A 21,881-nucleotide genomic window follows, 5' to 3' on the forward strand; every position below is an offset into this window, starting at 1 on the left:
CACGATCAAACGGGAATAGCTCCGTGTGGGGAGTTCTTTTTTCGTGTTCTCTCTTCTAGGGGAAGTCTACGTGGAATCTACCGGAGACGTCCCGCTGGTAAATAATATCTTTGGCGACCCTAGCAGCTAGACGCTACCCCGTATATCGTGTAGCTCTATGGAGATGTGGAGTCTTGCGTCCTAACTCCAGACTATTTTCTTTTCCCATGACCTGACATAACCCGCCCATCGAGGTTCTAAGCGGGGGAACAGTGGGCCAATGCAATGTGGCGCCGCAAAGCTGGAGAACTTTCTAACCCCCTTTTCCCCACCTAGTCTGACGTCGTGGGGGAAGGATCAGGGAGGATGAAGGAGAGAGAGGACAGCCAGTTCATGTAGGTTAACCATAGGTATGACATCTATACAGCGTACAATGTAGGTACCTATGTAATCAGTTGAAGATGATAGGTTCAACGTTGTTACATGCATCAATGTGGTGTCGGTTATGTATGTCACTTGGCTGCGCAGAAGTACCTACCTAGGTACGTAGTAATGGCAATATGTATACTAGGTACCTAGTAGTAAAGTCCGCCCTCGGCCTCGCCGTGTCAACCACATGTGTACCTGTAGTATACCTCATACATCATACCTAGGTAGATATGTACATGGAGTAAGGCACATCCAATATTACAAGTTACAAGTGTGTACCCACATATGTAGTGCTACATTTACCTATCTACGTAATATCACTAGATTGATCGCCCTATGAATTCTTTTATCCTAAAGGGGAAAGAACAAGGATGTAGCCACCAATTAGAATAGAATAAAAATCATAGCCGCCTCTATTCATCAATCTCTACCAGACAGGTACATATAGAATTAGTTAGCAAATACCTAGGTAGGCTTCTTACATATCCTGTCCTGCTAGTATACTCCCTGGGAAATAAGCAGGAAGATAGCCATCTTAGTTATCGCAGGACCGGTTGTTCGCGCTGTCGTAGCCTACGCACTTGGTTCTGACTTCTTCGATTTTGATCAAGAGTTCGACCATATGAGTGCATCGGAAACGATGGGTCTAAGCTACGAATATTATCTGAAAGCGTCCGGAATTTTGTCTTATTAACCGTGGACTTAGGTGCCCTATAGCTACCTCACCTTCATCGACCGACTGGTTAGCTTTTAGAGGCCAAGCGTTGAGCAGCCGTATATCGCTTAGCCGAGTGAAGTCAATGGCCTCGCTCAATTGAGTGTGAAACCCAGAAAAATGGTTAGTGTAGCTCTTCACAGTCTCCATCTCGACTGTAATAGACCCAAAGACTTGATATTGGTACTTCGTTACTAATATATATACTCTTAATGCATACCTAGACTTTGACATGATCTTGTATCCCATTCTTGATCTCATGGCTAAGTGACATTCGTCACGTACATGTCTCATAATTTATGTCGGCGGGTGCTGTGTGTACAAGTTTGAAGAGAGACGTGCTTGGATCCTTTGATTTCAATACCTTACCTCCCTTTCTTGAAGTATGAAAAATGCCTAAGTCATCCATATTTGCACCACCCATGGACATCCACGAAGAAGGCCGAAACCACAACCTTGGGTACTTATGTGTGCTATTAGGTTTAGGGGTTGGAGCGATTATGGCAGCATTTATTTTAGGCCAGGTTCTTACCAAAGCCAACACATGGATAGATCGCTTCCAGGAAGGAGAAAACCCTGGATTGGGACATGACTACTACTCGAGTTGGACACTCGATGACGAATTCTCCAACCCGGAGCTTGCCTTCCGCTTCCCCATATAAGCACAAATATCGTTATGAACTACGGATATTCAAAGGTGTCAATAGGAATCTGCCTCCAGCCTTGTACTAGCGATGGGGTATGAATGAACACTGCCCATATTATAAAGGGTACAATGGTTTTCGAGATTAAACATACAACTTTTCTTATGCAGGCAGATAGGCAACGAGCGCGAGTGTCACGGTATGGCTTGGATGCACGCCTCACCTTGTTGTCTACTACATTTCATACAGGTACCTATCTGTATAAGAAAGGAAGTAGGTTGAGAGGTAGGTAGTAATTAGTGGAGCTGTTGTAGATGAACAATCTGTATCACAAGTGCTTTCTTTTTATTCATTGGTATGATCTAAATAGGACGCAGGCGCAGGTAATACCAATACCACAGGATTATGTGTATCCTAAGCACATTTATCTCCACATACCACATCTTGAATTGCATGGGTTTTGGTCTTTAGCATATAAGACTTTGCACGCGCCTGCGTATGGTGTATGGGTATGGGGAAGATACACTGGTCTTCCCTTAATAGGTAGATGTAGTAAATAGATGGGGGAGATTCATCACTTGCGAGGTATCAGGTGGCATTGCTGACAACCTGGAATCTTACCATACAGTTTGATAGTCCATCACACACGCGCACGGTCACGAACACGCTCTGCAGTAAAGACGTATCGGATGACGACGTCTGATCAGCGCCACCGCTGTCGTTTACATCCTGCGAACGTCAGAACATTGTCTCTAGCAGCTATGTTGAAAGCCTACCTCTGAAGTGGGCTTAACCCAAGTAAGCGCATGCAATTCCCGACGACTATTTGGGCGGCGTCATAAAGCGCCATCCTGGATGTCTTGAGGGCCGGCTCACTGCCTACGACCTGAAGCTGGTCGTAGCTACTGCTGATGACATGCGTCAGCCTGAAAAGGTAGGTCACGACCGTAGTTGGCTCGAGCGTCCGCAGCGTATTCTGGGCTACGTCAGGCCATTGGGCTAGTAGACGAACGACATTTACAGCGTGGGGTTCGGTGAGGAGGGATAAGTCGGCGTTAGCCAACTCCTCATCAGTCACATTAGCCCGACGCTTAATGGAGGATAAGCGGGTGTGCGCGTATTGCAAGTAAGGGCCAGTATCCCCTTCAAACGAAGTCATTACCGCTAGATCGAAGGTATAGTTGTTGCCCCTAATCAACGTCCACATCAGTCCCCATTTCATCCAAGGAGCATTTGTACGAACCTCTTCCCGCTCATATCCTGCGTCATTACACTGCTGATGCCGAGGGTATCAGCGGTGCCTTCGGGATCCTCGACCTGAGAATATTTGGCATCGTTCTTTCGCATGACATCGTGCATGTGATCGGCGCAATCCCTTAGAATATCATCCAGGCTATATATTTCATAGGTTAGCTTGGACCTTGCGGTGACGAATCAGAAGACATACAACTTGACGGTGCCTTTCCGGGTACTCATGCCTTGTACTAATCCAAAGTTGATATGTTGGCAGCGAGCGGCGATGTCCTTGTAGCCGAGAAGGTCGATGATCTTGAAAAGTTGTTGCAGATGGAGATCTTGCTGACTTGCGACAACATAGATCATGTGATCAAAATTGTATTTCTCATAGCGACCTAGGAGTTCGGCGATATCTCGAGTGAGATATAGGGCTGTACCATCCCTTTTGCGGATGACGGCTTTACCAAGGCGCTTACCTTCTTTGCCCGGTAGGAGCTGGGTGAAGTCGACGAGAACGGCACCCTGATCCTCTCTTGAGACACCCTTTTCGGCCATCTCCTTTGCGACTTTCTCCATAGCTTCTTCGCTTACCTGACTTTCGCCGCTGTATTCATCGAACTTGATATTAAGCCTCGCATACGTAGCCTTGTAGCGGACGATGCTCAAGTCCCTGAAGCGTTGCCATAAGGCCAGAGCCTTCTCGTCCCGATCGGTCATCTTTCTGAAGTAACCTCTGGCCTGCTCATCTAGACTGTTAGCTAGGAGTCCAGTGACGTCTTGGCCCTCCTTTTTCTTCGCCTCGATGGTAGCTAGTTCATCATCCTTCTCAGCGTTTATGCGGACATAGAGCCGGAACAGATGGTCGATTGGGTCTTTCTTCAGCGCCTCCTCATCACCGTATCTCTCATAGGCCAGAGCGAGGAGACCGTATTGTTTACCCCAGTCGCCGAGGTAGTTGATTCTGACGACATCCCAGCCGGCGCCCTCGTACAAATTTGCCAAGAAGCTTCCAATGATGGTTGAACGGAGATGCCCGGCGTGGAATGGCTTGGCGATGTTGGGAGAGCTGAATTCGATAACAATGCGCTTCTTGCCTTCACCGGGATTCTTAGGGTCTTTTAACCCTAGAAAACGATTTCGGCCATAGTCGGCGCCGAGCTCCCGAATCATAGGGATGAGTGACTGAGTAAGGGGGCCGCTCTTAGCGAAGAAGGAGAGAAAGGGACCGTTGGCAACCGGTTTCTCGAAAAGGGGGTCGTCTTCGGGAAACTATTCGGGACTTACAGTTAGCTCATCTTCTCTAATGCGTAGATAGCTTGTGCTTGCGCTTAAATCAAGAGGGATTGTCTTTTACTTTAGATGCCCATTCAGCTCCTAACACGTCCGGCTTTGCGCCTTTTATTCGGAGGGCAGGAACAGGCAATATAAAGTCTCCCTTATCGAGGGCATTTGTCCAAGAGATGACAGGGCGGATAGTCTCAGCTGCCACTCCCGTGATAGGAGCGAGGGCCTCGGCAATATGTACACGGTATAGATCAAAAGGGTTGACTTCAGGGTACGTCGCGGGATATTTATCGGCGATAGATTCGAGGGTTAGGTTGTCCAGCTTCGAAAGAAGGTGATTTATTCCGCTGGCAGACGCCATGGTACCAACGGCGCGTCTCTGGAGGAATAGACGAAGGTGGGATGAATTTTTACGACTAAAGTTATTAGGTCTAGAGATAGTAGAATGAGGGTTCCTTAATTGCGGTTGTCGAAGTAGTCGAATCGCGCGAACAGTAGCAGTTCTGTGGAGTAAATACCGGTCGACGTTCATGAAGATGCGACTTTGGTGTTTTTAAAACTTATTATCGGCCTCGTCTGACTCATGTAAAGAGGAAAGGAGAAAAAATAATTAGGCTCTGGAATTTACCCCTCCCCCGCGTAGATGGGAATCGCACATTCTTATTGGGTTGCTAGTACTTTGTACTACTAGGTACACACCTACCTTACCGCCTTGGGGGGGGTTATTTTTACCGTTATTTTTCTGTTCATTAAATATCGACCGTATTTATGCGGCTTAATGCAATGAACAGCTCCTTATTCGAACGTTCGAAATTTGATTGGCTTATCTTTTGAACCATATTCATACGGCTCTTTCTTAAAACGCTCATAAATTCAGTAATGCTAACCTAATTGAATCGTTGTTTCCTCGCTCAGCCAATTGAATCGTATATATACAGCTCAGGTATCGCTCAATTTGGATTAAACCGTTCAATTAATATTAAACCGCTCGAACTCTTTAAGCGCTCGAATTTCGAACCGCTAATGCAATAAGGTCACGTGCACCGGGCCATTTTAGGTTAAAAGCCCCCGCTTTCTAGGTTGGTCATATACTAAAACAGAACCTTATTCACTTACGCGTAGTATTCGCACGTACATATGTATGTAGTAAACCTTGTAGTCCCAGTAGTCAAGTGGCAATGCGACCGTAGCTCATCCATCCAATTAAAATCAGTAAAATCCAGGGTTCAAGTGTGAGTATTTGCAAAAACTGTACAATTGAACTGTGTGATTATATAATAAAATGAGTAATTCTAAGTACTACTTCCATATAAATAATATGGAAGTAGTACTTGGAAATATCTCTTTTTTCTTTTTATTCAAGTGGTGGGGTGATTGAACCGTTTAACTGCTTAGCGGCTCAAAAATCTAAGCCGCTTAATAGATTGAACCGTTCAAAAGGTATTTTGACGGCTCATCCTAATTGGAGCGTTCAATATTTAGAATGTTTAATTCGAGTGAGCTAGTCCAAATTTAGAGCGTTCGAACTTCGTTGAGTCGTATTATTGGCTGGAGCCGAAGCTAAAATTTTGCGCGCAACGTTCCATAAAAGTAATTGAGCGGCTCATATTTGGAGCCGTATATATACTGTACATATACGGTTAAAATTCCCCGGGAAAAACACCAAGGTAGTAGGTACCTATCTAGGCACATGTAGGTAATAAATCATTCCCCTTACAGCATATGTACATACTACTACAGAGGTGCCTTTCAAAAGATTTTACCATAGACCAATCCCTGTCAGCTGTAATTAACAGCTGCCAGCTCGGATGACAGCTATAACACTAGCTGCTGTGTTGCTTCGAATAAATCATTAATTTTAATTATTTATTTCTTTTAATACGTAACCTTAAAAACTTTAAATTTTACGTATTTACGAATAATACTCGATATTAAATATTTTTAAGGAGTTTTTATTTATTTAGATCTTAAGGCGGTTATAAATTATTAACTAGAGGTTAAGAAGTAATCGAGGAAAATGGGCGATATCATCTGCCAGCTAGCAAATAAGAACTTACAGCTGGTTCCGTAACTAACAGGGATTGGCCCATCGTAAAATCTTTTAAAAGGCACCTCTGTACATACGTAGTACTTAGGTATGTACGTACTATACTGTACCAAAAAAAAATAATTATTTGGGCAGCTAGGGTAAAGCTACGGCACTGAACATTAAAATGCATGGTGATGGTGCCTAGGTCTGTACATATTAGTGCTGGCTACACTAAAGTTCGCCTGTACGAAGTTACCGCGCTTTAATTAACAAAAATACCAGTAATTGGGTAACAAAGTACCTTTATAGAAAACTTTCTATACGATTTACATATAAGAATACTTGCTAAGGCTCCTATGTTGACAAAGTACTTGAGAATAAGAAAAAATCTCTCGCAATGGAAAGTATTTTGCTAATTAAAGCGCACTTTCTAGAGTGTATACATCAATCAATTGATGATAAGTATAAAAGCCAACTTGGGAAACTGTATTCATTAGAATTGACCTATAGATATATTCTTTCTGAATAACCCCCGCATTAGCTTCATTCCTGTACGGCTCTGCTTAGTCTCGATGCTTTCTACTTGAAGTAGCGTAGCTGGAATCTCCATGCCCGTCTCCCCGAGGTTAAGATGACCATCTTTCACTGTGTGAATAAACCCCGAGCATTCTGTGGACGTTCGATCAGGTAATCGCTGCAAGATATCTTCGACGTGTGATGGAAGCAGGTCATCTCGGGTGAGGGCGGAAGGGATTCGGTTCGAGGCAAAGATTCCGTATAGAAGCCACCCGGATGACCGAACGCAAACAATGCTGATGCCATCATCCCTGTCTCTGACTTTCACCTTCCACATACCCCAGTAATATGGACGCTGAAAGCTAAGCAATATAGAATTCCTCAAGTCCCAGTCTGCTTGCGGAAATACCGTGATACTGTCAATGTCGAAGATAGAATCCGAGAACCTAATTTGGATCGCGTTGATGCGGCTATTCATCACCGTATCTTCTAACGAAGCGTTATCCTTGCAGCATATGTATTGCGGGTGAGCGAGCTTCGCTGCTGAGTATACGTTCAAGTCAAAAACCGTGGTCATAGGCCAAGGCTTCCGTCTTGCAAAGAGACCCGGCCCGTACTGCCGCAGAGAGACGGCTAGGACTAGTTTTCGCTGGCGCTCGTCGACGCAGCCTAACGACATGAAATAGCTGCCTGCCTGGTCCGCTTCTCCTCGTCCAACTCTAATTAAGCCGTCCGTCCGTAAACCACGACTAGTGAGCCCGTACTCGCCCCCGTTGTTCCACTCGAATGACGGCTTCACAAGTCTCTGGCATCCTTTAAACTCGGCTGGGGAATTTGCCATCAGCCCGCGGAAACGACGCAAGTCATTCACGTCAGCCTTCCAGGCGAATATAGAAAGATCGTGGCTGGATCTGATAATTTCTTCCTGCAAGCGGATGAAGGCTTTCTCGCCCTCGCCGTAAAGTAATGGTATGTTGATATCGAAAATGCCGAGGAGGCAGTACGCAATATCCTCCACCCTCGTCGTCGTACGAGTTGAGGCCCAGGACATGCGACGGCCAACCAAGATTTCGTCAAGGGGCCTGCCTTTGAGGACGCTCGTGTCGACCCCGGTGATCCACGAGAGGACACAGGCCAGCTCTAGCTTCGATCCAAAATAGTTCCATTCTTTGTCGTAAAAGTTAATCCGGCTCGGCGCGATTAGCTCTTGCAAGGTCCAACCGCGAGAGAACCATTTGCAGTTGCCGAGGCGCTTCTTGACCCTATTCCGCAAATCGATCTCTGCGGCCGTCTGCTGGGGGAGATCTCCATAGAATCCTTCCCCCTTCGCTTCCAAAGCCTCCCGAGATTCGAATGACGTTATGGCCTCGGCTAGCGTCTTGTCTGGAAAGGAGGCGAAGTCGCATAGCCAGACGAAACAAACAACAGCCTTCTTATACCACGCGAACATGGAGTTGATAGCTTCTGATAGCTCGGCGCTGCTCGACTTGTCGATACAACACGTATCTACCCAAGCATAGTTAAGATCATGTTCCAATGCGACCCTACAAGTAGCCTCGATCTTTTGATAACCCTCCTTCTTGGATACCTTATCCTGATTGCTCATGTCGATGAATGCCACCTCCTCATCACCCCAAGTGTGGGATAGGATCGCGTAAGGCGGGACATCTTTCACGAACTCCTCGAGATTCAGGGATTGGCAATTGATCAACCACATTACCAGTCAGGGCTTGTTTCCATGGTAGAGGCCGGAGACATGCGTTTGTTATATGGTGTAGAGGTATTTTGGATGATTGCGCGCCATCAGTTGGAAATGCAAGGGGGAAAAGGTCGAGTGGTCAGGGTTGTTTTTATTTTACTTCATATTTTTAACATTACCGCGTCGCTACTCTTCCCATCCCCTCCCCTGTCGGACACATGGGAATTAGTAACGTCATGCCAGGCAACATTGATAGTGTCTTTGAAAACTGTGCAGGAGTAGCTGCTGCGCCCCATTGCGTACGATAGTCGCAGTGTCTTTCAATATTATTGTTAGAAACCGGTGTGTATCTCACATATTAATTAAAACGGGATCGGGTAGCACGGGGAATGAATTTTAGGCTGCTACGCCGTTGAGATGATTGGTACCTGGTAGGTACCTACCTAGGTAAATTTGGTGGGATAAACAAAAAGCGAGAGACCTCAGGGGATACTTGTAGTAGGTACTAATTTAACCATTAGGTAAGTATATACCTGGTCTGAATGGCAAGTTTTAGCACACTGTCAGGTACAGAATTCAACTAGGGACCCCTTGTGTGGCTAACAACTTTTACTCCTTGTAGTTTAGCCACAGCATTATTTGACCCACGAGTACCCGACAGTGTGCTAAAACTTGCCCTTCCGACCATAGTAGTAGGTATGCACCCAAGTATTGCAGAATGCTGGAACGCTCAAAGTCCACGATAGTTAAACCGATTTTATAAGTAACCCACCCCGGTCCAATCTAAATACATCGAGTTATTATTAATATGTGTAAATGTAGAAAAATTGAAGGTAGATGAGACTATTAATTCAAGACAACTAACTTCATAGAAATATACCTAGGTATTTGGTAGGTAGTAGGTACCTACCTAATTTATACCTATTTTGGGGAACGGGAAAAGCTACTACATTGAAGCATTGACCACTTTGCACTTACCTAGGTAAGCAGCTAAGTACCTAGTAGACTGCAGCACCACTTTTACTACATGTGGGTATGGTATTGTACATGCCAGGTGGCAGGTGCAGGTGGCAGGTGCAGGTGCTATGCTAGGTGCTAGATGAGAAAGTTACGTACAAAGTTCAGAGAGCTTTCCTAGTAGCTTTCTAGCTTTCTAGCTCTCCAGTTTTCCAGCTTTTCCTAACCATGGATCGTACATCCTATCTCCAGCATCGCCAGCATCGCCAGCATCGCCAGCATCTCCACAGACTTCACAGACTTCAGACTTCGCGAAACTCGGGCGATATCCATCTCTATTCTCCGTCATATCATAGTCCTACCTACTAAATGAATTGAATTTTCTTTCTCTTCTACGTACCTCTCTATCCACAAAGTTTCTATGATGTCCGCAATACTCAACATGGTTGCTAAATCGCCCGCACCCGGATCCGTAAACAGTAACAAAGAGTTGCGCGGCATTAAGCGCAAAGCTAAGGGTGATCCTTATGATGAGATAGACGATGGTATGAGAACACTTGAGGCTTTATCGAGGCTTTTTTTTCTATGTTTAACTAGTACCTATAACTACCTTAGGTATCTAGGTATCTAGTAGGTATATACCCAAACGCCAACTGACTTGGACAAGCAGACGACCCGGCTCAGAAGACACGACGAACTAGATTGCGTATTTCTTCCGAAGCACCGGTTCCTAGTATTAAGACTCGGCCATCCTCAATAGGCAAGCCTAATAGTACGCTTCAAATTCGATGGCTTTTTTCCTTCTTTTTATTATCATTGTTTTTACTACGATCGTAGCTTACGTGCCTAGTAGATCGTCGGACTCGTTCTTTGGGAATACGAAAGGACGTTACTGTTGATGGGCCTCGCGCCCACACATCCTCAAATATAACTCGTCTAAGCGATACTCAACATTCACGGCTAGAACCTTATCCCGAACAAGAATATACCAAAAGCTCGCTCGTTCCGATAGCTGATATGGGTCTTCCTGGTAAGGATTCCCTTCTCCCGATGGTGCCGCGTGTATCACCAGGCGGCTGATTTATGATGTTTTCTGGTCGAGCAGAATCCCCCACCGGTAACGATACGATCACAACTTCACGAGGTCCTGCCCAATATGAAACTGAGTCTGTCGATAAGGTGTACAAGACGGGTGGGGAGAAAGGCAAGGGAAAGGCGATTCAACCAAATCATGAGGTAAAGGAACGGGCCGATATGGATGAACGTGAGGAGCACGAAGTTGATTCCCTCCTCAAGCATCGGATGGCCCTGAGTGGCAGCGGGAAGGTCGAGCTTCTCGTCCGCTGGGTCGGGGAGGAGGAGGATGAGGCTACGTGGGAGTTGGAAGAGGAGGTACAGCGAGGCGCTTCAGAGACTTTATACACCTACTGGAAGACGCAAGGTGGTCGCATCAATGCGCTATTCATAAAACCTAAGAATGCGCCGCCGGAGAGCTACCACGCCTTCAAAATTCTCGGCCATAACAAGAAGAAGAGAGGCGGGTTTGAATTCGAGGTCCAATGGGTTGGTCACCCTCCCACTCGCGGCGAGACCTCGGTAGAGGCCGAGCCCAAGCTGAGGAAGATTGCGCCAGAAGCTCTCGGCCAGTACTGGGAAAGCGTCGGCGGTCGTGATAATTTTCTAGCCAAGCGCGGCCGGAACAGGAAAGCGAGGATCGACCAATAAGGACAGAAAAACGATCTACCTCCCCATCTACTTGTACATACTTCGTCCGTATTCTCTTTTTGTCGTTGCGGAGCATCATTGGGGCATGAGGTTGCATCTCACGGAGTTAGAAGGACGAGCTTGTAGCGAGGTTCATTTTCCTTATCTTAAGGGCATGTGGTATGCTCAGACATACTCGCCCGACATTAAAATCGGAGTATGATTATTCTACAACAACATGGCGCACTTCGGTATCTTTAGGATCAATTAACCCTCATTGATATTTTATCTTAGGGACCGCTCGATCACATCATATACAAGCGCGCCCCTGTCGGCGATCTTTTACTCACTCGTCTTGGTTGCGGATCTAAAACATAGGATCCTATAGAACCCGCCGACATATATTTGTCCGAGGAACAAAACCAAAGCGGAATATATGGATTGTTAATCAACCAAGTTCGATTCGACATGACCTAAGATGGTATAATATAATATATTTCTATAAATCGACGCAACTCGTTAGAAATGGTCAGGTTGTGATTGGTTCCAACCCCGAATCCAATAAGGAAGATTCATCCCCATGATCCCTTCTTCCTCCCCCCCCTCTCTCTCTCAGTCAACCGAATGCGAGAAGTGATAATGGTTAGGCCATTCAACCAGCTGGTAAGGTGGATTAGCAAGCCTGTTGCCGAGCCTCAATGGACTCTTGGCTACTAAAACGACGGCATTGCACAGCCGTGCTGCGCCACCCCGTTCCGGGTGGCCTGTTCTGACTTCGCAACTGCTACTCCGGCGTGTTTTCGGTCGCCGAGGGGGCCGAGGGGGCCGAGGAGGCCGAAGCCCGTGGAAGGTTGACATGCATTCATCCTTAAAGACATCTGCCTAAAATCTAGACTCGAGCCTTCGCCATTTGATTTATATTTTATGGGTAACTGGAATTTCAACGAGGACTACAAGTCTCCTCGCCCATCTATTCTAAAATAGTTTGGTAATATATTGTACGAACTATATAAGTTTACTTTACGGCGGGCTCTGACATAAGGAGAGTGTGAGAAGGTGAGAAAAAAAGATAGAGAAAGAGAGAGGGAAAGAGAAAACCTCGGCAAGATTTTTTTGAAAAGAGTAGGTAGCTATGATCAGGCCAAAAGAAGACGACCGGCTCTCGACCAAGAAATCCAAGTCCAAGGTCATTCGACCCCTTGGCTACGTGTAAGCGTAAATACCCCGTGGTCTAAGTCGGCTTTGACTTTGACACGTGATAGGGAACGGTTCGAAGCTGCTATGCACTCGCTCGGATTTTACCACAGCTCTATGGTCACATGTCGGTACTCGATTCCCGAGAGCTTTTCCGTGGGACCAGGTGAGGAATCGGAGTTACAAGCAAAGTTAGAACAGAAGGTTGAATTGGCGATCGCCAAGGTCGTCTTGGATCACCCGTCCCTACGGGTAGGACTGCGTGGCGAGCACGAGCGTAAGCCAGTATTTGTCGAGCTTGAGGCCGTTGATTTTCGCCGTCATATCGAGTGGCGCCGCTTCGATAAGGCGACGGACTACGAGTCTGAATTCCTGGTGCTCATTAGAAGTCGGCTCAACATTAAAGTCCCACAGCCGGAGGATACGCCGTCGTGGCGGATCCTTGTGCTACGTGTCGAAGGCGAACGGGTTCTAGATGTCATGTTCGAGTGGGGACATGCGCATATCGACGGGATGAGCGCTAAGATGTTCCACGAGGATCTGCTTCGGAATCTAAATGGCGACTTCGCGCTACAAGAATTCAAGAATCGGATATTGACGATCCCGCCCTACAAGCGAAGGGATCTTCCCCCATCTTTACATGCGTTGACCAAGTTCCCCATCACACCAGGCTACGCGCTGGCGACGCTGTGGGATGAGTTAAGATCGCCGCGGCTCTTAGAGGATTCAAAGTCGGATCTACACGCCACATGGGCACCGATCCGACTACAGCCGTACGTGACGCAGTACCGGCACTTTAGCATCGATGGCGAAGGACTGCGGAACGTTCTAGCTGCCTGCCGTAAGCACAATACGACACTAACGGGCCTGATACAGTCCGTCGTGCACGTAAGCCTAGCGACGAGGTTATCGGCGGAGGACGCGCGCGGGTTTCTCGGTTGTACCATCATGAACCTGAGGCCGCTCATGTGCGCATTGGGGGCAAAATCAAAGGTTCTTACGTCGTCGGGAATAGATCCGAAGAAGACCATGGGTAACTTCGTGACTTTGTTAGATCACGAGTTCGACGCGAGGTGGGTTGCTAGGATTAGGACGGCGAACGTGCCTCAAGTCGAACATTCGGAGGTAGACGTAAGAGACGGAATAGAAGGCGAGAAAGTACCCGAAAGGCGCATCGTCGCCCTTGAGCCACTCGTCTGGGAGATGGCGGAGAGGACCCGTACGGCCATACAGAAGCGGCTAGATGATGGGACCAAGAATGACATAATGGGGTTGATGAAATTCATCCCTGACTATCGTGCATTGCTTAAAGAATGGGCAAAAAAGCCCAGGGGTCACTCCGCCGCCGTGACAAACTTGGGGGTCATCGATGGCCATTCCCATATTGGCGTATCTGGTGATATCGGTACTACCGCCGAAGCAGGCGGGAAGTGGACTATTGAGAGGGCGGTATTCTCCATTAGTCCCGAAGCCCACGGCACGGCATTGTGCATATGCCCAATTGCCGTGAAGGACAGGGAATTGTACGTATCGTGCGACTGGCAAGATTGCGCCGTAGACACAGCTTTAGGAGAGGGAGTCATTGCTGATCTGGAATCATGGTTACGGTTTCTTGGAAGGAATGCATAGAGAAGATGTCTCGCATCGTGACTTGCGAAGGCTGGTATGTTGGCGTCGCAAGGAATAATCAGGGAGAGTAATATCATTAGGAGGACAGCGGAAAGGTATCTCAAAGCGAATATGTGATATTTAAACGAGTTCAGCCAGTTCGCTTACCGGAATACGAAAACTGCCATCTTCAGAAAGCATGGGAAACATGGGTAGATCTCGGAGAATTCAACTGGGAAGAGCTGATTCTATATATATTCGATGATAATGAGTACCTTGATGGCCGTCGTGGAAAACCAGGATTGAGTAGGTAGAGAAGGAGACCGCGACGGAATTTCCCAATACACAATAATATATTTTATATTATCAAACTACCTCCAATTACCTAGAAACATATTCTTTGCGTTAAACTTGCCCATAATATATATCATTGCCCATCTCCTAATTGTTGACATATTAACAGATCTTTCCATCCCCAAACAGCTCACGATACCATAGTGCAATCTCTAAATGTAAAGGATAGGAACTCGTACATTATAACATATCTAAGAAAGGAACTGTAAGAGCGAGCGGCACCAGGACCACTGACCGTCTACCCCCACACATTGGTACTGTATCATGATGTAAGCTATACTACTAGCAATACCCCTATATTAGATGCACATACGGTCATATCCGACCCGGCACAACCCTTTGCGTATCTATGCATGCATCATCCCGCAGTGCAGCTCGAAAAATACACGTAAACGTTATCAAATGACCTGATAATATATTACGTCCGTTCTTTGCTCCTTGGAATTGAGGCGCGGGAATGCTGTCCACGTTTGAATCCTCTTAACCCCTTAAGGTTCCCTAACATATAATTACGTGGATAACATGTATGTATCTAGAGCTGCCGTAACGTGTTATGTGGTGCTCCGTTCCAGAGTACTTGGCGCGAGACGGCTAGAATAGCCACTGGAAGTCCCTGCGTTCAAATTTCCCCGCTAAGTTGCGATAAGACGGGCAGGACGAGTTAGTATAAGAAATCTATAGTTAGGAAAATATAACGGATAGCTACCTACTAGTGCCGAGAACGTGGGAGGATTACGACGTCGATTTGGAGATAGCATATCGTAGCCGATGGAATCCGTCTTACAAAAGCTACATTAATCCAAGCCGGCAGGTAAGCAGACTCGCTGAGCCCTGTAAAGGAGAATGGAGAAGTGGCCGTAAATTCTAGCTATTGAAAATAGAAATCACAGGACGACAGAGTAACTGTTTGTCAGTGGCAAGTATGATGGATGATTTGGGAGAAGGGAAGGGGGGTTAGAGAAGCGTGGCTGCGTGGGCGGCGAATAAGGGACGTTTGGTAAGATCTGCGATGTAACAGGAGCACATGCAGGCATCTGTCGTGCAGACCACCCTGTCTGGCTGACACGCAGCGTAGTAGGTTCATGTCCTAAACCAGAATCTCGAGAAGTGGACCCTCGAATGAAAATTAGCTCAAATGGAGCATGAGCTAAGCTTGAGGTGCTATAGCTTAGGTATCATTGGCTCCTCGGCTTTGGGAGACCGTCATGAATCAAAATTATGTCGACCAAAGCCGCCGCGACGGACAGCTGCAGGGCTTCGAAAACGTGGGGAGGGTATGTAGACTCCCTAGGTATTATAGGACGTCGCATCAACGAAGAACCAGTTGTAAGATAACCCGACGAGTGGAGCGTGAAACGTGAAGCGTGAAGAAAGGAGATGGATGACTTGTACGTTCCTCCCTGGCATCATACGGCATTAAAAGGAGAGACAAAGTCATCTCTGATCCTGATCGGCAGGATGATAATAACGCACAAACTTCGCAAATACTGTACCTACATACATGTAGGTGGGTAGGCAGTTAATGACTAAGGTTGCCACCGTACGGAAAAAAAAAGAAAAAAGGGAAAAAAAAAAAAGATATGGAATCAGTAGGTAGGATTAGCGGAATTGGGCATATAGATGTAGATGTAAATGTAGGCAGATGTAAACGAGGATCTACCTAGGCTGCTAGGTACCTACTAGGTAGGTAGTAGTAGAGTTGAAGAGGCGAGTACATGCACATTTGTGTAAGTACTTAGATAGGTAGGCAGGTACTTATTTGAATACTCGGCCGTACTTACCTAGTACCTATGTACTGGCCGGAAGGCGAATAAACTAACTCATTTTATAAATTAAATTGATATATTTCTTTAGGACTTAACCATTACATACCTACCTACATATTGTACCTAGGTACCTAGGTAGGTACTTTCATATCGTACCCGACTTCTTTGCGCGACTTGTGCGGCAGGTAAACCTTGGAACCTTGGATAGAAAAGACAAAGTGTGGTGAGACAGGGCGACATCGCGCTGAAAAAGCGCAAACCCCGCACAAACAGCGCATTATCATTTGCCACCCTGATTGGTCAATAGCCATTTCTGACCCCCCGATTCAGAATATCCACTGACCCACTCACCGATCACTTATCAGCATATAAAGCTTCGACGTAGAGCCACTTCTTCCATCAATTTCCAACAACATAAACACACACATACTTCCACAAGCACTAAAACTCGGCTACGGCAATATCTATTACGTTGTTTCTCAGAAATAAACGAAAATTATCAATCAAGATGAAGGGCGACTGCAACTGTGCTGACAACTGTAAGTCGGATATCCACGTCATTTGTCATATGTCTTCCCCGCCATCCTCACAAATAGCCCCCCCCATCACTTCGCCGCATTCATCTCGCGATTTTTCATCAAAGATGAATCCTGCAACCTTCTCCCTTTACTAACTTAACTTCTTCATCAGGCGAGTGCGGCTCCAGCTGCGCCTGCGGCAAATAAGCGGCCATCCATATACAAGTGATGGGTCTGTTACATCGCGCCAGTTTTCACTTCATTCTTCACCGTCAATCATCTACCACCCTTGTTCAGTACGGCCTTTAATCTTTCGGTCCATCGGGGGTCATTCTTCACGATGGGTACAAACGCATATGGGGATAATGCATCTCGGAGGATACTTGGAGGGGCATAAGGGATTTGAGGAATGGGGAAGGGAAACCGTGACGTAGCTAATCGCTAGCCACTCCTTACCTAGCGTGAAATAAGAATTTTATATGCCCGCCTAGGTACCTATACATGAATGATCGTTCGATCCTCGTTCCCTTCCATATCTCATCGTGAAGTGCCTTCTTAGTAGCTAGTGATAGGGATATGTCATGTCAAAATCATCTCAATTCTTGCAATTCTACCTCTAACATCTAGGTAAAGTCTCGATTCTTCGTAGGCATCGATATTACCTATGTAGATACCCTATATAGTACATGCTTATAGAGCTACATGCTACCCACAAGGTAGTAACTTCCATACTAGGTACCTATAGTATAAATAACATCAAACATTATGTAAGCTTGACCTACCTAGGTTAGGTGCTACCCGTAGCACCTGCGGCTAGCCGTCATATGTCAGGCAAAACTCAAATCTGTTGGCCAGGGCAGATACGTACATGGGATGTCCAATCATGTCGACATCCACGACGTCGGGACCATTCTATGATCGAAACCATCAGATCATAAGAGTTACTATGCCGGGGACGTTGCGGGCTTGTGTAACTGCCAAGACCCGAACGATCTAACTTCAGCCGAAGATATCATATATACACGGTTTTTTCGGGAGCCAACTTCCGCGCCGAGATGTAGAACTATGATAAATTTGCAGTCGAGAATCTATACATATAAACGCTAGCTTATCATTTTCAGCTAATAAGATGTTCTTTAAACAGATTTCATGGCGGGTAGTAACTTGAGGTGAGTTGAGGAGATCGAAGAGATCGAAGAGACCGAAGCGGAAAGTATTGGGCGGTTGGGAGTCTTCCCCCAAATTGTACGTATCAGGTATAACCCGGACCGTGATAGTGAAAAAGATGAAATAGGTTTGCCTATTATGTATATAGGACCCTAGGACCTCTTTCATAATGGGCATAATGGTACCTGGTGATTTTTGAACGGAGTATACTAGGTAGGCAGTAGTCACCGGCGATTTTAACTGGCCTACTACATACATGTAGGTAGTATTTATTATATCTTATCCATAAGTAATATGATGGCCCTGGAGCTACAACTGTAGATTTCCGGTCATATTTAAAATCGTGTATATACAAATTGGTGGTTGGGTCTGGAAACTTTGGTGGTCTAGCATGTCAAGGCTGACAGTCGTTACTGTCCCTCCTAACCCAATCTATTGATATCAATATTTACAGCTACCATTTACCACTCGACTTTGTCTCTTTTTTTTCTTTATTGCCAACCTAGTACCTAGGTACCTTTCTTCGCTCAGCAAGATTATCATCAGTCAATGCCTGGTAAGTCATTATATCTCCTTTTCGACTATCAGCTATTACACACATACCAGCGTACCTTCAAGTAGGTCACTTGGATGTGAATACCTCTGATGTAGCGGTACTGTGTATATATTACTAGGTACTAGGTACAGGGTACCTATGTACAAAAGTTCCTAGGTGTTCAACTCCAGAATTTGTCACGCACACTGCTGTCGGCAAATTCACCATAGCCAATTGGCAAATTCACCAATTTATAAGCTGATAGCGACCCCCTCTCTCTATAGTAACTCTTTCAAAAATCCACATTTTCAGATCTTTCATCTTTTCTCTCTATTTCTCTCCGTCTCTCCATCTCTCTATCTCTCCCCCAATCCATACCGATACACACCGTCATACACATAACAGGTTCGATCTTAAAGGTAAGCCTCTTCGTATGTAACATGGTGATCCAGACATTGCGCGGACCACGCCATGCTGCTTCTTTCTTTCTATTTATTCACGTCTCACGTCTCTTCCCACCACCGTCTATTTTTGATTTTCTCGTTACCTCCTCTACTACCGCGTACCTACTAGGTAGGTAGGCAGTGATGCTCGTTCTGTTCCGGATAACGAATTTACTTCTGACAGTCAACCATACCTTCTATTTATTTCTCTTCTTACCTAGTAGGTATATTAACGTTATACCTATCTAGCAGCCTTATTAATGTTCGTTTAACCTTGGATTGAAAACACATTTCGTGAAGGTATCTATTTATCTAGTACCTGATGGTGGTCGACGCCTACCTGTTACCTAGTATCCTACCTATTACAAACTGTTTTTCATTCTCATTTCACCTCTCATTCTCATCATCGTCATCCGAAATTCCACGACTAGCTAAACTCTCTCTCTCCTTAACAAATACAGATTTTGTGATATTTTCTTTCTGATCCCTCTACTACCTATACATTCATTTTATATCCGTCTCTACTAGGTATTAACAGGTCATCATTATAGTTCCCCTTAATACGGTTTCTACGATTTCACACAGTCCTTAACCTACAACCATCGCCCATCTTTTTATTATTCCTGGTGTCATCGACATAAACCGTTTAATCTTTCGAGGTAAATTGTATTTATCAAACAGGAGCAATGTTCTGCTAACTTACGAGACCTAGGGGTATATTCTAGCTTCGGTGACTCTACTGTTGATTGGTAACGGTAGACTGGAACCGGGCAGCTTGCACTATCTTACCATACCGCACCCTCGTTCGTCTTAACTTCCAGGCCGTGAGCACACCTCTTAGCTATATAGCCCGAACAGAACAATTCTAGGATGTTTTGTATATTTTCTTACTGGGAATAGTACCTGCCACGGAAAGAAAGGCTCTCGACCTGATAGTTGAAGATCATAGTTCGTTTCTTTCTTTCTTTTTATTTTTCACAACTCATTGCGGATTACAATACTTGCAGATACGATGAGTGGCTACGTTCCTTACGGTCCCGGCAGCTGTTCTGCTCAGAAACTCAACAGCTTTCCCCTTCAGAACATCGGCAGCAGCCCCTGTAATGGAGATCCTGTCAGACAGCGGCAGTTGACTGGACACAGACGTCAACGCCCGGACCTTATTGGATATAATTTCCCAGAGCACAAGCCCGATGGTGAAGCTGAACGTGAAGCGGAGCGTAAGCCAGAGCATAAGCCACAACAGAGTTCCCTACAGGAGTTACTGAAGAACGCTGGTCCAGACGACGGACCTTACCCTTGGTTTTCTCGCCCTGTGCCTAGGATCGATTATTGGGCGGAGAGCAACGTTGATCGCTGGGACCCCTATCATCCACAATACGCTGGAAACAACGAGAATCGCAAACTCCCCAGCATTGAGCTACCGCCTGCAGTTTCACCGATCTCTTCGTTTCAGCTTCTTGGAATGACCGGCTCTGTGGCATCTAGCCAGGATTCCCAAGAGGAGCCGTCGTCTCAGGGCCGTGATACACGAGCTTCGTCTAGCGTGAATGTGCCTATCCTCGCGTCCCCTGGAACAGGCTCGAAGACGAGGGCTATCGCCGCATTCCACGACGACCGTCTCCGGACACGAAAGTGCTGCTTCTTCTTCTACCCGTCCCACAAGAAGGCGACGCGGATCATCTACTCGAGCATGGGCATCATGATCGTCAGCATCATCATCAGTGCTGTTATCTATAATACTACCCAGGTAGAGGGTAGCATGAAGATAGCAATCCTTACTTGGCTGGGAGGAAGCGTCCTTATCCTTGTTCTGCTCCTTATATACAACAATGCACGAGCTGGCAGACTGCAAGAGTGGGGCCGTTCTTCAGGATATAACAAGGATTGGGTTGAGTTAGCTGACATGATCGACAGTTTATCTGCCCCGAGCCGCGTGCATCTTCACGATAATGGTGTTGTCTATCGCGCCCACGCCGGAGGTCAACTCCCAAGCTTAACTAATGTCAGCACCACCGTTCCTGGCCCACCCGACACGGCCTCAAAGTCCAAGCCCAAATCAAAAACTTCTACCAACGCCCTAGAGAGCAACCGAGCAACCCGAGGTGGTTGCGGCATGCCGGGACTCCTAGGACTCCTAGGGTCCTCACGATCTTCGACCGAGTCGCAGAAATCTGTGCGAAGCACAAGCACAAGCAAAAGCACGCAATATTGCGACGCCAATGGTATTGGTATCGCAAGAAGTGATTCGCTGTGTAGAGAGGAAGAGATGGTCAAGACGATGAAGGATCGTCAAGCCATGCTGCAGAAGCAGGAGGCCCAGTCGGCAGATATTTCTGCTACGCTTGTCGCGGGTTCGGATTCCGAAGACTCTATCAATAAGGCGTCATCGACCGTGCAGCAAGGACTGGCATCGTTGACTAACTTCAGTCTGCCTGAACCTTGTCGCCCCCGTAACAAGTCCGAGTGGGGATATGGTTCGGGACTCCCGCCTCGGGATACCTGGTGTAGGGAACCATGCGGAAGCATGAGTAACCTTCGCGAAGATTACTATGGCAACGAAAATCCAGGATCTTCTTACGCGGCCTCACCTGGAATAGCTAACGGTGGCGTGATCCCGAAGCGTAGCAGCTCCCTTGCAGCACGCTTCAACGAGCTCACACCCATTAGTGAGAGATCTTACGAAGGTCTAACTCCCTGCAGCCTTCTTTTGTCTCCTCGATCACCCTCTCGCTCTCGTGGCACCATTCTGTCTTCACCTCCTTCGGCGCACATTCCTTACATGGGCTCGAACTTTTTCTAGTTGTGCGTTCGGCTTCGGCTTTGGATGACCTATTTCAATCCAGTCACCTTTTGACGACGTCATTTGGGAAGAGATTTGGATTTTCTTTCATGGGCTTACGACTAACTATGGCTACACGATACGACGATCGTGTGCGTATAGTCTGACGATGCAGATGGGATTATGTAAGATATGAGCAATGAGGCCACTAAAATAAAACTGGGGGGAAAGGGGGGAAGAAGACGATCGTAGCACCGGACTTGGGCTGCTCATCCATGTAGGATAATGCTGAGATAGCAAGAAGTTTGGGTTTTGTTTTAAT

At 46.4% G+C, this 21,881-nt stretch overlaps 5 protein-coding genes across 5 annotated transcripts; 3 read left to right on the top strand and 2 right to left on the bottom strand.

Moving 5' to 3' along the window:
- Positions 1–2,539: 2,539 nt before the first annotated feature.
- Positions 2,540–4,648, bottom strand: GGS22DRAFT_182628 (arginyl-tRNA synthetase; the record flags this gene model as incomplete). The annotated part of the gene is made up of 4 exons (XM_047963989.1): positions 2,540–2,957; positions 3,011–3,160; positions 3,215–4,272; positions 4,358–4,648. The coding sequence occupies 4 exons, from the start codon at positions 4,646–4,648 to the stop codon at positions 2,540–2,542; spliced, it is 1,917 nt and encodes a 638-aa protein (XP_047813823.1).
- A 2,104-nt stretch (positions 4,649–6,752) lies between these two features.
- GGS22DRAFT_176159 (HET-domain-containing protein) lies at positions 6,753–8,963 on the bottom strand. The gene has a single exon (XM_047963370.1). It carries the CDS (start codon positions 8,547–8,549, stop codon positions 6,810–6,812), a length of 1,740 nt encoding a protein of 579 aa, XP_047813824.1. The 5' UTR covers positions 8,550–8,963; the 3' UTR covers positions 6,753–6,809.
- A 949-nt stretch (positions 8,964–9,912) lies between these two features.
- GGS22DRAFT_182630 (uncharacterized protein) lies at positions 9,913–11,213 on the top strand (the record flags this gene model as incomplete). The annotated part of the gene is made up of 4 exons (XM_047963990.1): positions 9,913–10,033; positions 10,159–10,260; positions 10,342–10,518; positions 10,594–11,213. The coding sequence occupies 4 exons, from the start codon at positions 9,913–9,915 to the stop codon at positions 11,211–11,213; spliced, it is 1,020 nt and encodes a 339-aa protein (XP_047813825.1).
- A 1,049-nt stretch (positions 11,214–12,262) lies between these two features.
- Positions 12,263–14,119, top strand: GGS22DRAFT_101136 (uncharacterized protein). The gene has a single exon (XM_047957685.1). The coding sequence runs from the start codon at positions 12,474–12,476 to the stop codon at positions 14,013–14,015; it is 1,542 nt and encodes a 513-aa protein (XP_047813826.1). The 5' UTR covers positions 12,263–12,473; the 3' UTR covers positions 14,016–14,119.
- Positions 14,120–19,789: 5,670 nt separating this feature from the next.
- On the top strand, positions 19,790–21,580 carry GGS22DRAFT_198407 (uncharacterized protein; the record flags this gene model as incomplete). The annotated part of the gene is made up of 1 exon (XM_047966130.1): positions 19,790–21,580. The coding sequence occupies one exon, from the start codon at positions 19,790–19,792 to the stop codon at positions 21,578–21,580; it is 1,791 nt and encodes a 596-aa protein (XP_047813827.1).
- Positions 21,581–21,881: the final 301 nt, after the last annotated feature.

Source organism: Annulohypoxylon maeteangense (assembly GCF_022496945.1).
Source record: "Annulohypoxylon maeteangense strain CBS 123835 unplaced genomic scaffold GGS22scaffold_33, whole genome shotgun sequence".
Classification (NCBI taxonomy): domain Eukaryota; kingdom Fungi; phylum Ascomycota; class Sordariomycetes; order Xylariales; family Hypoxylaceae; genus Annulohypoxylon; species Annulohypoxylon maeteangense.

Excerpts from the sequence above, each read along its gene's own strand:
- GGS22DRAFT_176159 (XM_047963370.1), bottom strand. The coding sequence starts at position 8,549 with ATGTGGTTGATCAATTGCCAATCCCTGAATCTCGAGGAGTTCGTGAAA.
- GGS22DRAFT_101136 (XM_047957685.1), top strand. The coding sequence starts at position 12,474 with ATGCACTCGCTCGGATTTTACCACAGCTCTATGGTCACATGTCGGTAC.